At 39.4% G+C, this 17404-nt stretch overlaps 1 protein-coding gene across 2 annotated transcripts in view; it reads left to right on the top strand.

The window, feature by feature from the left end:
• Positions 1-17404, top strand: part of dgkb (diacylglycerol kinase beta) — a 64214-nt gene that overhangs the window by 31162 nt on the left and 15648 nt on the right. For both annotated transcript variants that reach the window (XM_022746155.1, XM_022746154.1), the window contains 2 exons: positions 578-738; positions 9276-9340. In XM_022746155.1, coding sequence (XP_022601876.1) covers positions 578-738; positions 9276-9340 — 226 coding nt within the window. The remainder of the gene's footprint in view (positions 1-577; positions 739-9275; positions 9341-17404) is intronic.

The raw sequence follows: 17404 nt of genomic DNA, 5'->3' as shown, positions 1-17404 counted from the left end.
TGAGCGATTAATCTGCACTAAATTACACCATTAGGGGTTTTAGTGTTGGGGAATCCAAAACTACAAAACATCTGCAGCATAGTTCTTTAAGGAGAATTTAAGTGTATTTGTATTCAGTACCTGTAAATATCACCAGAAATTACAACTTTTATTCTTATGCGGGTAGAAAAGGCTCTAAAGGAGCAATTAGATCATCTTGGACACTAAAACTCTCTTTTTAGCATGTTTTCTAACATCTCTGTAGCATCTATTCATTGTCAGGACAAAATCTTTAGCTTATAATATTTTAAAAAGAGTTTATAAGAACGTATTTAATTTGACATAAACTCAAAATAAAATAACAATGTATAAAAGACATATTTCTGATTGCACAAGTTTCTCTTCATTATATCCACACCAGACAGCATGACCGTGTCCTATATTTAACTGACAGCCAATATTGGCCCAATAAATCAATACACCAGCTCAGTGGTTCACGTTCACATTCTAAGTCACTTAAAGGCATCAGCGGCGTGGCACAATCTGTCCTCCACCCGCTTTAACGTCTCTCACGCGTCTGGTGTTCCTTCCTCCTCAGGCTACGAGGGCGAGAGCCTCCTGAAGATCCTGCGGGACGTCGAGAACAGTTCGGAGGTGAGGCTGGATCGCTGGAAGATTGATGTCACGCCCACAGACAAGGAGGAGCGAGGCGACCCGGTGCCTTACAGCATTATCAACAACTACTTCTCCATCGGAGTGGTGAGTCGCACGTCAGTCAGTGTTCATGGGAGATAGATCTGTTCTTGGTGTCTCAAGCTCTTTGTTTTTGGGTTAAGAAACGTCAAACCTTTTCTTCTTTTTTTTTACCCACTTGTTAAAAACCCAGGAAACTAAAATGCATCTTTCTTTTATAGACAAGAAGTAAAAAGTAATTTTAAAAAACTCTCTGAGTCCTAAGCACCATAAAAAGTTTTTAATATTAGCTGACAGCTTCAGTAGCTGTTTTCTGCGCAGCAGCAAGAGGAAACCAGTCACTGCATTTTTACAGTAAATATGTTTTTTAAATAAAATAATCGTTGGTTGCCTGATGTAGTTGATTTCATGTGTAACTGCGCCTCCACACCAGCAGTTAACAGCCAGTTGTATGTTTCCTAACAAAACCAAAACACTTCTTGGTACAAAAACACCTCAGTGCGATTTGGATTGTGGCAAGTCTCACTTTTTTTTTTTAAGTGTCAAATGTGAAAAAACAACTGTTTAGTATCTGCACCTAAACAGTATTTTCTCACATTGTTTTATACATTTTTTTTATGATCAAAACAAACTAAATAAAAACTCAGAATAAAAACCAGTGAGCCCCTCCCACTCCAGCTGAAATTATACATTTATTTGTGCAGCACAAAGTGTCTCATTAAACAAGATTAAAAACAAAAATATAAACAAGAGGTAAAACGTTTGATCACAATATGATAAGACTGTAAAAACAAAACCAGCAGGAATAAATTATATAAATACCAAAGATAAAAATATAACAACGTTGAATTTCCCCAAATTCAAGCCACATTAAAAAGAACAGTTAGGAATATATGCAAAGTCATCAGTTTCTTATCATTTGTGGTGATGTGTTGAAAACACACAGTCCACCAGACAAACTACATTTGGTTCAGTTGTTAAAACAGCATTATATTGTCTTTTTTTTTTACTTGTATTACCTGCTTTTTCCTGCAAAATGCCAATAAAAATTGGACCATAACAGCACAAAGAAGGTGATTATTATTATTGACTTTAGGTTACTTATAACCTTAATGATTTTTGTATTGTACCATCATGGAACAAAAACAATAAAGCTAATTTACTAATAGATATTTGGAGCTACACTTTTGCCAGATTTCACTTCCTCATATGTTTTACTTTTAAACCTCGTACATCTTTTAAAAACAGGCTTGTATCAGATACATAAAGATGGTGCCATAGTAACCACACTGAACCATGAACACAACACGATGAAAACTATACTCGACTGTGACCGCGGGGTTACGACACTTGTGTGCTACTGGTGACGCCTTTTCAAACCTTCCACTCCAACATTTAATCACGGTGACAAATAGTCGGAGTGGCAGAATATAAGCTGTCAGTAAACATCCGAACACAAACACAAACTTAAACAGAACAAAGACCGAAGCCTCTGCTGTAGATGCTCTCGAGCCTCGACTGCCTGATCGATAAACAAGCCTTGTTATTTATCTGTGTGGTGTTACGCACCCATCAGCACCCCCCCATGTCCATCTCCACCATAATGACACTGATTTTACGTAGCTCATGTTAGCCATTACTGATAAATGTCAGGGGGAAATATGGTAATTGACATTTGCAGGTGGCAGAGGAGGGAGCCACTCTGTGTTGTGAGAGTCGTACGAGACTGTGGCAGCGACGTAAGTGATGCATGGCCTTACAAATGTTAGTTGAATAACACCTCCAGCCTGGGCCTCTAATGATGATGTTAGAGGATATTAGAGGACAGGTCTTGTTAACATTGTGATAGAGGAGAACAATGGCTGTAATCTGTCTGCAGTGCTGAACATATGGCGATGTGTACGGGAGGAAGTGGTTACAGCGTGGAATAAATCTATCAACATTGATCCTTAATCTCCCAGTATAAATGTCAAGAAACACAAAGTTACTTCATCTTTTGATTCAAACAACATTTTAATGTGGATTTAATAAATTTGTTGTGACTGGGCTTCGGTCAGAGTACGACACAGTCGAGGTTATTTATTTTAAAAACACAGGAGGATCGTGAAGAAGGTGGTTAACAAAACGTGTCTCTCCTCAAAAATGACCAGACAACAAGTTGTCATAGATCAGAGCAATAACAGAGTGAGTTATAATAGTCTAGACATTTCATTTCATTCATTTCACACAAATCAGAGTAAAATACAAGCAAAAGCTCACAATCGTGATAATAGTAATGAAAACCTAAAACCTAAAACCCTAAAAAGAGTAATTAAATGGTCCAAAAATAGATTCCATCAGTCCATTCATTCATTCAGTAGGTAAAATACAGAATCATTAATAAATGGTACATAAAATAATAACACAGGAGAGTAACCAGGTCTGACTCCAGACTTTCAGGGTTTACAAGTTTAATCATATTTTAGTAACAACTGCTGCTTTGGGTTCTTTTTAAAAACAGACAGAGATAGCGACTTTTTTAGTGAGTTATCAGGCTGGTTCCACACCTGTGGCCTCCTGCAGACCACAGTAAAGCTTGTGCATTAAAGTTTACGCTTCTTAAAGAAGGTATGAAAATGTGGAGGATTTTCACGTTGCAGTGAAAAAGGGCAAAAAAAAGCTCAGGTTTTGAAGTCGGTGCCCATTTTGGAAAAACTATACTGAACAAAAATATGAATGCAACACTTTTGTCTTTACGTTCATCTGCCGCCATCGCCATGTCACCCATTGAACATGTTTGAGGTGTCTTTTTTCCAAAATAAAAGTACACATCTTAACGTGTCCTTTTATTGTGACAAGTCCTAGGCACACCTGTGCAGTAATCATGCTGTGTAATCAGCATCTGGATATGCCACACCTGTGTCAGGTGGACGGATGATCTTGGATAGGAGACGGAGTGATGCCGACTAACACAGATTTAAAGAGAAAGAAGATTTTTTTGTGAGGTTAGAAAAAGTCTTAAATCTTTAATTTTAAAAAACAAAAGTGCTGCGTTCATAGTTTTGTTCAGTTTACCTTTCAGTCAGGAGAAACAGTAACAGTGATGTTTTATGCTTTAATGGGAGCGTTGTTTCCTTGATGCTGAACCCGACTTGTATAAGAGCATTAAAAGAAAACAGGCTGGTTCATAAAGTCATTATAAGCCCTGTTGTTTGTGCTCTGTTAGTGGGATTAGTACGCAGCAGGCGTGATGATGACAAATGAAGTTGTTTGTGGGGGGATTAAGACGACTTTGAGCTCTCTATGGATTTGAGTGTGATATAATATTTTGTTCGCATCAATTTTATTTTTTTGCTTTCCGTTGAATTAAAAAAAAAAAAAAAAGAAGAAGAATTACAATAAAGATTATGCGACAAGTCAAGCTAATAATTACCTCAGAGATTATGCAGATGGAGAGTAGATTGTTTCTGTAATGACACTGTTGAAATCAAAAGATCAGCAGTAGCAGCCACAGAGGGCAGGCGCCACCTCCAAGACGTTATCCCTGAATCTGAAGTCATTTAAAGAGAAGTTCAAGTCTTTTTCAAATTTCTATTTATCTCTCAGACTCGAACCGTAAGTGACACACTGAAACATTTACCGTAAAAACTTCATTTTCCAAGTAATTTCAATCCCACAGCCCAGGTAATTCTTCCAAAAAAATGTAAATTCTTCTAACCTAACCATCTGCCACGGCCCATTTGGACTGAGAATTAATGGCGCCATCCCTTTGGGAGGATGTGGAAGTGACGTGAAGTGTAATGATCTCAATCAGGGCCAGGGGTGAGAGACAGAACTAATCACTGAGCACGCTCCACTACCATAATGCAAGTCAGTCGCCCTAATGACCCTGGCGCTCCTGTCAAAGCCATTACTCTCCCCCGTAGTGAAAGGCACATCAAACCGCTGGGGCCCACTCATAATTGGACTAAACTTTGAGCTATGAGAGGACATTACACATGTCCTGTATTAATTTGGGTGCCAGATTTTTACATTGGTAATTATTTGAGGGCAGCTAGGGGGAGAGAGAGAGTGAGTGAGCTGAAGACGCCGCGAGGGGGTCAGGGCTTGAAGATGTGGATCTGTCTGACATGTTGATGGTGACATCACTGACATGTCCTGTATTATTCAGGTTTTATCGTATTGTTTCTAAATACAAAATCAGGCTCCAGATGAAAATAAAGTTTGGATGATGTTTTAAAATTAAATGTTAAGAAAAGCTAAAAACAATATAAATATTATCTGAGCACTTTGAGGACTTCTCATCCATGTTCACTTAAAAATTTGATTTTCAAACTTCATTCTGAACCTTGGAAATGGCAGTTGAGGTCCCTTTAGTAGCAGTTTTCACTCATACCACTTGATCTTCCTCAGCAGAGAGAATTATTCTCAAGAATTAACCTGAACCCCAGCTTGAAAGTCCTGTAAGTGCTCTGAAAAAAATGAAAATTTGAACATCTACAATTCCATGTCATTAGGACGAACTCCTTCTGCTGATGAAGATCATGTAAAATATTTGAAAGATCCAGACCAGGCACTGCATACAAATGCATCTTGTGTTGAGATTGTTTGCTCAGCTGCTGTTTCCAAGGTCAAGAATGAACAGTGGATCTAACAAATGTGTAGTAATGCAGCTAATGTAGTTAAAACTGACTTTATTGATTGATTTTGAAGAGTAAACTCTCTTGAGCTACAACCTCTCAAACTGAAATGAGGTAAAATCTCAGTGGAGGATTTCCAGTTCAAATGCTGTAAACAAACTTGAGTTTGGTAATTATTTAGTGAGGAGAACCTAATCTACTGTGTGTGTGTGTGTGTGTGTGTGTGTGTGTGTGTGTGTGTGTGTGTGTGTGTGTGTGTGTGTGTGTGTGTGTTGTCACCGTGGAGCTGAGGAGGATTTTGAAGGAAATTCAATAACTTAAGCCACTTAAAAAACAACAAAAAAAGAATTGACATTGTTGCTACTAAATAGTTTTGATCACACATGTAAATCTCAAAATCCTGAAACAGAGTTCCTCCTGAGACCAGGCTGAAAATCAGTCTTTCATAATGGCCAATCGATTGCATCTGTAGCCACACCCACAGTGATGTCACAGTGTACAGACACACCCCTGGAGTACACTTCTACATCACAGCAGCAAGATGAGGTGTTGAACCACCAGAGGCAAAAACGAGATTTTCAGTTGATGTTTGGTTGTATTGGTAAATAGGACTGTATAACTGACACTTGATGGAATCACAGTGATGATACGATCATATTGTGTTATTGTTTTACCAAATTCTGTGCACAGCAGTGGTTCCCAACATGAAGCTTGGGGTCCCTAAAGTGGTCCCAAGGTAAACATTACGGATCACAAACACACTTTTTGGTTGAACTGTTCCAATTCATGTTCATCCCGAGGCTAAAAACTGATGACGGATGATAAGCACTATGTTTTAAGGGACCATATCTAATAAGTTTGAGAACCACTAGCCCAAATTAATGATTCCAAGCACATTGTAATTAAAAACTAACAAAACAAGTTTAGGTTTTTGTTTTAAATACGGACTGAGATTCATCAATTTTACATTTTTATGTGTAGTTTTGCATATCTGCCATGTTTTAACATATATCTGTATTTTTTAATATTGATTTCAGCTGGATGGCAGTCCTAGGCTGGTTTATGTATTCATATAATTAAAGTTTTTTTTTACAAAGCGCTGCATCAATGCAGGATAACAAAATGCTATATCCACTCTGAGTTGCTTGAAATCTCTGTTTACTGTTGCAAAGCCACAGCTCCACTTGTACAGATCTCAGATAATAGACCCCAAACCAAAGGGGAGACAACCTTCCCTCGCTTTTGCTCTCTTGTTTGCAGCTATTGTCCTGTTTGTAAGAAAATCAAGTTACAGTCTCTTAGATACATCCATCATCTCACCTTTCTGGCTCGTGTTGGAAGCGTGAGGCGAGTCTGCGGGGATCTTGAAGGATTCTTTTGGTCTTCTGCTTACAGCGTCTTGAAGAGACATCAAGAGAAGCTCCATTGATTTTTCTCTTTTGGCTTCTCCTAAAATTTCTGCACAGAGAGCTAGCAGGGGGTCCTCCCCGTAGGTGCTGTTTCAATAGTGCCACTCAAAATGGAGCGGGTCAAAACAGATTGCTTCAGTGGAGGGAGGAGAGGAACAAGCCCGAAAAGTTTAGATCAACTTTCTCTGACTCTTTCTTGAGCCGCACAACTTTGCTGTTTGTCAGAGGTTGGTCTTTTTTTTTTTTTTTTTCCCACAAAGGCCTTGGCAGCATTTTCCTGACACAGACTTAGAAGTGGAAATTAAAGGAAAATTTATTAATTTATTTATCTAGTTTATAACTTCAGACTTTACAATCTGTTGATGAGATCATCTGCACATTTTACGACATAACTGATACAGTGTATTAACAAGTTATTACTGTTATTTTATTCTTACAAACATTTGAATAGGCAACATGCAGGTTATTACAACAAGAAAAGGCCATTGTAAAGTTCTGCAGAGACGCTGATTTACACTCAGCATTTTGTGAAGTTAGCTGTAGTGAAAAGAAATAACTTTTATTAAAGCGGATGATACAGATATGTGGTTAATACTTGCCAATAAAGCTCATCGTTAAGCAATAACACTCAATGATAAGCTCTCTGACTGTGTTGTGATTTCATATTGTTGTTGTCCTGTGAAAGTCATGAATCCCCAAAACTTTTCATGAGCTAAGAAAACTTTTTTTCAGCTTTGTGACAGAGTATTTTAACATAATCCGTTTGGTAATTAATCGGTTTATTTAGCTTTAGAAGAAGATTTTCCTCCTTTTCATACTGACCATTAAAAGATCTCAGCTTTTTGTTGGACTTGCTTGAGGAAGCAGGAAGAGGTGGAGTTAGGTGAACTTCTAACGAGCAACTCTACACCTTCACAAAATCTTGTCTTTGCTGACCTCCAGTGATTTAACGTCTGACCCTGCTGCTGTGATGTACAGGTGTACTCCAGGACCCTGTGACATCACTGATGGGTGTGGTCAGAGTTGAAAGGCTTGAGACTTTTAACTAGAGAGCACAGGGAAACAGCCTGGTGTTAGGTTACTCTTTAAGAACCAAACTGTCCAGACTGCAGTTAATACCTGGCTGAGATCAGGAGCTGGTTCAGACGGATTCAGGCAGACGTCACACACCTGTTTGATGTTTGACTCTGGACGTGGGAATAGTTAAACAGACTTTTTTTCAAACCAAAAAAACAACCATGGCCGATCGAGCAACTGCATCAAAACTGCTCAGCTCTGCATCACACGAGCAGAGAATGTCTGCTGTCTGCAAAAATTTAACAAAGAGTTTTACTATAAAAAAAAAAAAATAAAAATACCGTCCAGTAGCAAATGAAGTTAATGCAGATCAGACCTGTAGCAGAGCTGAGATGCTGTGGCTTGTGAACGTAACCTGGGCCGGTGCTTCCGTCAACTCACTCATCAGTCAGGCAAACTCAGACGAACAAAAACACCTCACGATGTCCTCACTGCTTCGCATTTACTTCCTTCCTCATTAATCGCTCCACAACATCATTAGCAAACCACAAGTCATGACAAATCTGAGAGCAAAATTAAAACTGACCTAACGCTACAGACCAGTCTAAAGTATATTTGATTGCACTTTTACGCTCATAAGTAATTCTCCATCTCGTTTTTAAAGGAATTTTCTGTCTGTGTCAAACTGCATCGTGTGGGTTTCACTATAAAAACACCTGATTCTATAAGTTCACGCTTAAGTACTAGATAACAGTCTTACCAGACTGAGATGGTGTTAATATACTTGGTGAAGTGTCTCCGTCAGTCACACCACACTAACATGTAACATCAACTGTCTCACTTTAACACCGAGAACTCCAATGTGGCTGTACTTTTTGCCCCAGGTCACACACAGACAGAGAGAGAGAGAGATAGAGAGAGAGAGGATCAGACAGGGAGGGTGAGAGAAAGGTCGAGAGAGAGAGAGAGGGGAGAGGTGGAGGAAGGGAGAGAGAAAACAACTTGGTTGCCGGGGTGTCGGCAGCATCCTGTAGGTTAGTTGGGAGCTGTGATTACTCACAATGTGTGTTTAATTAATTAGCCTGTGTGGAGACAGCGTGCTGTTCATCAGCGTTTCTGTCAATACCTCTCCATCCCAGGCTCAACGCCGCTGCCTCCTCCTGCACACGGCTCCTTTCATCTTACAGAAATATACTGTACGCAAGGGACGTGCAAGGTGTCACCGCACCGCTTGAGAAGCCGGGAGAGTTAATGAGGGAGAGGGCGTCCTGGATGTAAAAGCGTGTGTTGCATTGCATGCAAACAGTTTTATAAAAGAAGCATCTGAGAAATCACATTGTAGAGCTGCAACAGGAACTTTTCTGTATCTTTGTGTGTGTGTGTGTGTTTGTGGGGGGGGGGGGGGGGGGGGGGGGGCATGAATGGTAATCTAAGAGGTCAAAGGTACAGGTTTTAAGTTTGAGGAGATGAGACTTACCTACAGTGTCATTGTAAGCAGAAGAGATTGATGTATTTTTATAACATAATCTTATTTATTGATTTGATTTTTCTCTTTCAGGATGCCTCCATTGCACATCGCTTCCACATTATGAGAGAGAAGCATCCTGAGAAGTTTAACAGCAGGTATGTTTGTGTCCTTTCCCTTTTTATTTTGTCAGTGTAGAAATGATGACGAATCAACCAAGAAGTTCTCAAATGGTCCGCCCTCAGGGACGAGCAGGAAAGACTGTGTATTTATAGATCATCCTTGCTGCCAGTTTGTCCCAGTGGCCACTCACAGTATTGCAACCACAAAATCCCCTTCAGCCCAAACAGCACTCTCCCCACAGATGACTGTTATACACCGTTAAGATTTTTTATGTGCACAATGCCCGTGGGTGCCGTGGTAACTCTCATAATCTGTATCCTAATATTTTTTCTATATTGCAAAAATGATGCTTATCAAGAATTGTATGTTTTTACTTGACAATAGCTAAATGTTGTTGACCAGTTATCCACCTTCAGCGTCTCATGATTTGTTCCGATATGTATAATCTTGTGGCTGCAGGTTTGTGATGAAAAATGCAGCTTTTAACACCCTGACAGCTGAAGTGTGAAGGCGCACGTGTCGGTCATTCCTCATGGTCAGAGTGAACTTTTACATTGTTGAGATTTTGAGATCATTGAAATGATAAAAAAAAATAATCAACAGACCAGATTGCTCCCTATAAGGCTGATTTTGGAACTGGTTTTGATCCAGATAAACACCAGTTTCTGTTCCTTGAGAAGAGGTGAATGTCCTGAGGAGAAGGCGCAGTAATCATCACAGTCCTCAGATGATGTCAGTGCTCCCTGTTTTTATTTTTATACCAATGACCATGATGGGTAAAAATCTGAATTTTGAAAAGAGATATGAAGAAATCAAATCAATCGGGACTCCGACTCTACATTTGCAGAACCCCTGATTTTTCTAGTTTTTACTGAAGTTTCAGAAGTTCACGTTTAAGTTAGTTTTACTGAGAAATCATGTAAACCTTCTTGTTTTTTTGTAAAGTTTCTGCAGGAATAGAAGTAAATGAAAGTTGAAAGTTGATGCAAACAATTGGCAACTTATGTTGATGACCTACAAACCCTCTGTCTGTACAAAGGCTGATGCATTATTACATATATCAGACCGGTGAGAAAAAGGCAGATGACGAAGGAAGACGGACTGAAATTAGAAAAACAGAACCAGACAGTGGTTTCACTTGATGAAAGAGCAGCACAGTGTCCAGACTCAAACCTCATGGAGCTGGTTTGTGATGAACTGGACAGAAGGTGAAAGCAAAGCCGACATTAGTGGGAACTTCTGCAACAGAATTGGGACAAACTTCCTGAATGATATTTGATTTGAACGTCAGGAGTGAGTTCAGCTGCTGGATGAGTCAAAAATGTAGATTAAATTTAGTTCAATAAGAAGATTCAACGATTCCTTGCTTTTAATCTCCAGTTGTTTATTTGTTCTACGCTTTCATTTCAGAAACACACAGTCATTGAATTATGTAAATTTTAATAACAGCTGGATAAATGGGGGTGTATTAAACCGTTTGACCGGTGTGTGTGTGTGTGTGTATAGATGTTGTGTAGCTCAGCGTGACAAACGGTCGGGCTTCATATTTAGCGTTGGTGATTACCTTGAGGAGATGCGTTCACCTTTGGAGAAGAACAAATGTGGCATCTATGTTTCCATCAATATTTAACGTCTCCAATACGTCTCCACTAGCGCTAGGGAGTAATTGCGAGCCTAATTGAATTTGCTTGGCTAGTTTGACATCGTGGATCAGTCAGACTGATGACACGCAGCCTCCTAATAATCCCATTTGTCCTCATTATCATATTTTACCCAGTGCTTAGTACAACATTTAGCCAACTATCCCTCTGCTGCTCGAACATGCAGACACACACACCGGCGGAAGTCAAGGGGATTTCGAAATAAACACAGGCCGGTCGTGTAATGGTTGCCGTTGGTTACGAGGAGTGTGCCGCCATGTTGGAGAGACTGTAACGTAATCAACACTGAATTCCCCGATTCAACAAAGAGAGTGTTGGGTGTTTATCGCCCCGCTGACGCTCCAACATGGCGGCACATCCTTCATCAATTTTCCCTTCTATAATAGTTTGTGAGACGCAGTTTCAGTCACTCGCCACATCCACATGCAGGACACATGGACTGGCATCTCTGTTGTTTTACCCCCATTTTAATCCTTTGTGAAAAATGATTGAGATATTTTAAGAAAATTATTCTGTCTGTTATTTGAATTCAATTAATAATTCACAAGGGGGAATGGGTTTAGGATCTCTCTATTACACACTATCCTTGCCGATTCAATAATGCATGATTATAGTTTTTCAAGGTAGCATAGATTTTGTTGGATTTGTCCAAAGGGCTTGTGTCCATTGGACGTATATTGCAGCTTATCACGGAGTCATTTTCCTGCAGCCGGAAGCTCTTTCTCAGGAACTTCAGTGACAGTGGAAACAAAGTGCGGCTCGTCTCAGGGGGAAATATTTTATTTCACTCGTAAGAAGTCTGCAATAAGTATGAATGAAGAGAATGTGGAGCAACTGCAATGTGTCTGATCAGTTTTTAAAAAGGTTGAAACACCATGAAACTAGAGCAAGAAGTGTGTAGTGTTTAGCTTTTCCATTGGGGGAGCAAAGAGGCCGATAAATACAGGTTTAAAAATATGAATTACAACAACATTAATGCTCATAAAAACAATAATACCACTTACCACTGACTGCCTGCGATCGATGGAAGTTATTACAAAACATTTTCCGTTATATGCAAGTGAAAATATAAAACATATTTTCGCTATCCTGCGATTGAATGAACTTTTTTGACAACAAACGCAGTGACTTCTCATGTGATATTACACAGTAAAATTACACCATAATATTACACCACACCATTTTTAATTAACAGCTTTTAACAGTTACCAAGCAACATCTTCCAGAGGTGAAATGTAACTAATTACTACCATACCTGATACCTATCACCTATCATACATACCTGTCACATATTTTATTACCTCAGAGTGAGATGTTCCTTTTTACAGTATTTTTAAATGCATACTTTATTACAGTGGATTTATACTAAGATGATTTTATACTAATGAACTCTAATAACAGAAAGTGGAAATAAAGTTTGTCAATATTCTACATCATTATAAAATCTGTTTGCGCACAAAAATAATCAAATACATATATTTTTAATAAAATAGTTATCCTGTATATTTCTTAAATTAGTTTACATATGGATAAATAAAAAACAAACGTGAATTATTTTACACTCTTTGTACCTTTTTATAGACACACCTGATTCTCTAACACCCTTTGCCTTCAGTATATAATTATTTTTAATATCAGTATAAAAAAGCAATATAAATATATATATAAGAAAAACTGTTTTTTTTTTATTTAAAAAAGCACAATTGGCAGAAAATATAATAATTTCTTTTTCTTTTTATGGATTAAAAATATTTATTTTGATGTGTTTTTATTGTTCTCATGTACCCACATAATTTTAACCTTGTCGCACCTTTGTACAGGTGTCAAGGTCAAAATAAATAGATAAATTAACACGTACAAAATGTCAAGTATTGAATTATTCGAAGTTAATCTGACAGCAGTAATAGCTCTTTTACATCTCACATGTACCAAATCTATACGTTCTGTCACTGTTTCACTGTTTGACCTTAAAGAAACTGAATATTTAATCAGCTTTAATTACCAACCAAACAGCATCATGTAGCTTTTCTTCATTATGAAATGAGAGGATATTGTTGATGAAATGCAGGGGTCATACACTCCCTCTCTCTCTCTCTCTCTCTCTCTCTCTCCCCCTCCCTCCCCTCGTTCTATCCATCTTCTGTATTTGCACCTTGGGGTGATTACCAGGGTGAAGGTGTGAAGATTTGACACTCGGCAGATAGATTCATTTACTGCCACTGCCGGACCTGGAGGTGATAATGAGGTCGAGGATTAAAAGCAGACAATCAGTCGGCCCGTGACGAGGGCTGCGCCACCTCCTCCCCCATCGCCACTCCTCCTCGACCGCCTTGTTAAAATATACTACTCCCTTCCCCCTCCTTTTCTTTTTTGCTGATCTCTCATGTAATTACACACTAATCTCTGGTTCAGAGGGAAGAAACGAAGAAAGAGGAGTAGAGGAAGAGAAAGAGAGAGGGTTTGGAAAATTAAGAACTTTGCTGTTAAACACTTAAATTCTTTTATACTGTTTTATTTTGTATTAATCTCTTTCATCCCGTTAACCAGTTCTTAACTTCAGCAAAGACAACACTTGACGTTTTTGCCTAAATGTGAACTTGTTGGAAGAGGTTAAATCTCTTCTATGTTCCTCTCGCAAGATTCTGACACTTTAGTTTCCCAAAGAGTCAGGTCAACCATTTCACTTGCTTTCCCTTATGTTGGTCTGTCTCTTAGTTTCTTTTCTTTTTTAAGCATTTTTGGAAGGAAAGGAGCAGGTGATTGTTTGTGCAGAAGTACCATTTACCCTTTCATAAGGCATAAGGCATAAAAAGTGTGATTCAAGATGAATCTATCGGCCCAGATCATTCTTAAAATAAAACTGGCCAGCATGCATATGGATGTCTGCTCTGACAACTGGTTCCATTTTGGATCCAGTTGGTAAAATAGTTGGTTAAATGCTCAGATCTGTGAAGCTCTGCACCAAATCTTTCTTTTCACATTCTCCGTTTAGTTCAGTCTCTTTTGTCTCTGACTCTGAAGGCACTGGTAAAGAGAAATAAAAGACCTACGACGTAAACAAACACACGATAACTGAGCAATGCTGTTGTAAACAAACATGGCGGACTGTCGTCAGAACGTTTCCAAAGTCAACAAAAAAAATATGCAATTTTTGCTGGAGGCTCCTCGTAACGAAGGGAGGAATGATGAGACCTTTCTTTAAATATTTACATTACAACACGTTACAGTAAGGACTGGAGTCGTGATCGGCCTCAGCCACCCGCCGGTGTTGCGCTGTGATCTGCGACCCGTCACATTCTGTGACCTGTAGCAGCACAACGATGAGTTCGCCTTCATGTAATGCAACGAAAAGTTCGCTGTGCATGCAAAACATCAGCGATCTGTTCAGTTGATGTTCACTGAATGATAAAGTCATCTTTATTGTTTGTGCTGCAGCAGCACAGCTCCTCAGTGAGCAAACAGCCCCGTCCCTCCCGGCAGTGCAACAGATGAGTCAGGACACGGTTAATGAGTGTCATGTGTTTCTAAGAGCTACACAAAGGCAACTGGACTTGAAGACTTTTCATGTCTCGTCCAAAAGGCTACTTCAGTACTAACTGACTGGTCTCTGATTGGTCATAATTGATCACTACATCACATTTGAAATCACCTATTGTGTTATTAACACGATTAGAGGAAGATGGATCAGGTTATATCTTTTGTTACACAAAACAGTTGAAATTTTAGTGAAATTAAAACAGTCTGATTTGAGTGAATTGAGAACTGGATTCAGATTCGTTATCATGCAGCTTTTTGCTTCTAGACAACATCCCTTCTGCGAGAGGACACATCTGATTTGGGACCCATCAGCTGCAGTGTGAAAGCTACTGTGGCTTCACCTGCAATGTTTGTTTATTCTTCGGCATCAATCATGGCACCTTGATGTTCCCATGATATTTGCTCTGCATACCCAGATCTATTTTTGGTCCTGAGACATCTAACACCGTCAGTGCACTCCTCCAGAGCCGCTCTGCCCCCGTGCGCCCACAGGCTCTCGCTGTGCTGTGTAACCATCCTGAGTTAACCTTTCCTGAAGGCACAGGGAAGCCCAGGCATGGAGCACTCTTTAGCATAATGAGTATGTTCATCAAAGCCCTGCGATGTGCTGGATGGGGCCGCTGGATTCACCAACACACGCACCCATCAACACACCCATGCTAATGTGTGTGTTCGCCTGTACATGTGTGCGTGTTTCCCGCCGAGCAGGGAACGGGGCCACAGGTGATGGCGGTCTAAATTACACATGCACACACACTCATTTACACACACGCACACACACAAGCATGGCGGACCTCTGTAGCGGCTGCCCTCAGACCTCATTTGAGGATGAAATCGTTTATGTGACCAAAGTGTCATCTATAATTAATCACCACTTGTGTGTAATTTAGAGGGATCTCACCTGTGGCCCTGTCCCCTGCTCAGTGGGAATACACACACACACACACACACAATCTCAAGTGAACACAAGAATCTGCACGTTCAGTAGTAAGGCTGCGCAGCATGAAACAAAAAATCATGTAAATAATTTAAGAATGATAATTTCACAGATTTACTTTGATTATAAGATCAATTCTTTTTTCTTTCCCCTGTCAGATTTGAACTGTAAATTACATCGGCTGTGGCCAATTATTATTCAAAGTTAGAATATGTAACTTTTTGACATTAAAAGGTATATATATATATATATATATATACACACACACATACAGTTAAGTTGGGTACTTACAGTCCCCGAGAGGTTTAATTTGGTCGCCTGTCAGTGGCGTCTTCTCCCCTTTGCGTTGTGGTTGTCTGCCGGAAGTGGTCAAAATTTACCTTTGATCCAGTTTTAAGCCACATCTTTACAATACACGTTCTGGATCTTGGTCGTTTAATATGTATTTTAAGGATGAAGGATTTCAGTCACTGAATGTCTGGATCTTAACTCTCAGAGAAACAAACGTGAGCGGCGGTCCAGGTAAAGATCATGGTTCAGGTTAGTTTACGTACTTCCTTAAGGTTAAAGAACCTTTGTTGTTGTGGTTACAAGAATAAACGTGGTTAAGCATGTCAACGAGTCATAGATAGGTTCATGTGACCACGTCACCTGACTTCCTCTTTCGCTGAGGCCACTAGAGGTCGTCTAACAATAAATTGTAAGTATAGATTGCGATAGGCTGCTGGCACAGACGACCTATGGAAGCACATTAGAGACTGAAATTTCTCAATAGCTAATGAAGGAAGATGACTGACTGAATTACACTCTTACTAAAGAAAGTCAAATTTAACTAACTTGATGTGTTGCTGGAGGTGTCAGACCTCAGATAAACACATTGTTTAAACGCCTCTCAGGCCTTGTAAACAGTCTGAAATCATTAATTAACCATATTGCTTTTTTAAGTTCACATCAGGTGTCAAACATTATGGTGGTAGAGTATCACAAATAAGACTGTGTTTCATTTCAGTTTCAAATTACTGTAGTGCTTGTTTATAATTGTTCAAAAGGTTTTCATAGGACTTCAGTTGCAGTGTTACCAACTGTTATAACTGTCCTCTAAAGCATGACGCCACAGTTCCCGACTCTCGAGCAATGGTTCCCAACCCACCGACCTCCGCAAAGAGTCACAGATGATCGACAGTGGGGTCCGAAAGTCTGAGAACAACTTTCTCATTAACCATGAAATACTGGAAACACGTATTCTTGAACATTCAGCCTCAGTGACCATATACAGTACAATCCAAGAGGAGGAAGCGCTGACTATGATTTGCAGGTCAGGTGATATAGAGGTCTTGGTTAAAACTGGTTTAAATTTGGTTAAAATGTGAAGGTCTTGAAGAAGCTAGGTTACATACTAGCATTGTTTCAAGAGCATTTCAATTACTCCTACCCATTGAAAAATGACTTAAATATATCACTTTCAATCAGACTTTTACCTGCGAATTAACACTTTGCAGAAATCACAAGGTTGGTCCCAAAATGTCATGAACTCGGGGACGGTGTCTCCAAGTTGGCGACAGTGGTCCAACATTACTGACTAAAAACAACTGTGGAGATTTAAATGAACTCGGTACACCAAGTTAAAATATGTGAAAAAGAAAAATGTTTGAGGACTCAAGCTTATCAATTTACTTTTGTCATTTTAGTACTTTTTGTATTTGTACACAAAAATGTTGGATATTCTGTACTGGTATCAGTACTTTTTAAAAAGCACATTGGAGTCATTGCAGTGAAACAGAGAGAAATACATTTTTCAAACTGCTTGCTGCGTCTCTGAAGGCAAGGCGACGCAACTCAGGTCATTTCTCAAGCTGCCAGTCGGAGTCGGAGCGCTCCAGGCGGTGTCATGTTAAACAAAACAGTGCATTGATGCAATGCACAAAGAGTTGGTTATGTCAATGCGATATTTATCACCTCTGATC

The sequence above is a fragment of the Seriola dumerili genome, unplaced genomic scaffold (genome assembly GCF_002260705.1).
Source record: "Seriola dumerili isolate Sdu_G_001 unplaced genomic scaffold, Sdu_1.0 BDQW01000092.1, whole genome shotgun sequence".
NCBI classification, from domain to species: Eukaryota; Metazoa; Chordata; class Actinopteri; order Carangiformes; family Carangidae; genus Seriola; species Seriola dumerili.
Note: the sequence above shows the minus strand (reverse complement) of the source record. Positions and strands in the feature narration are given on the sequence as shown.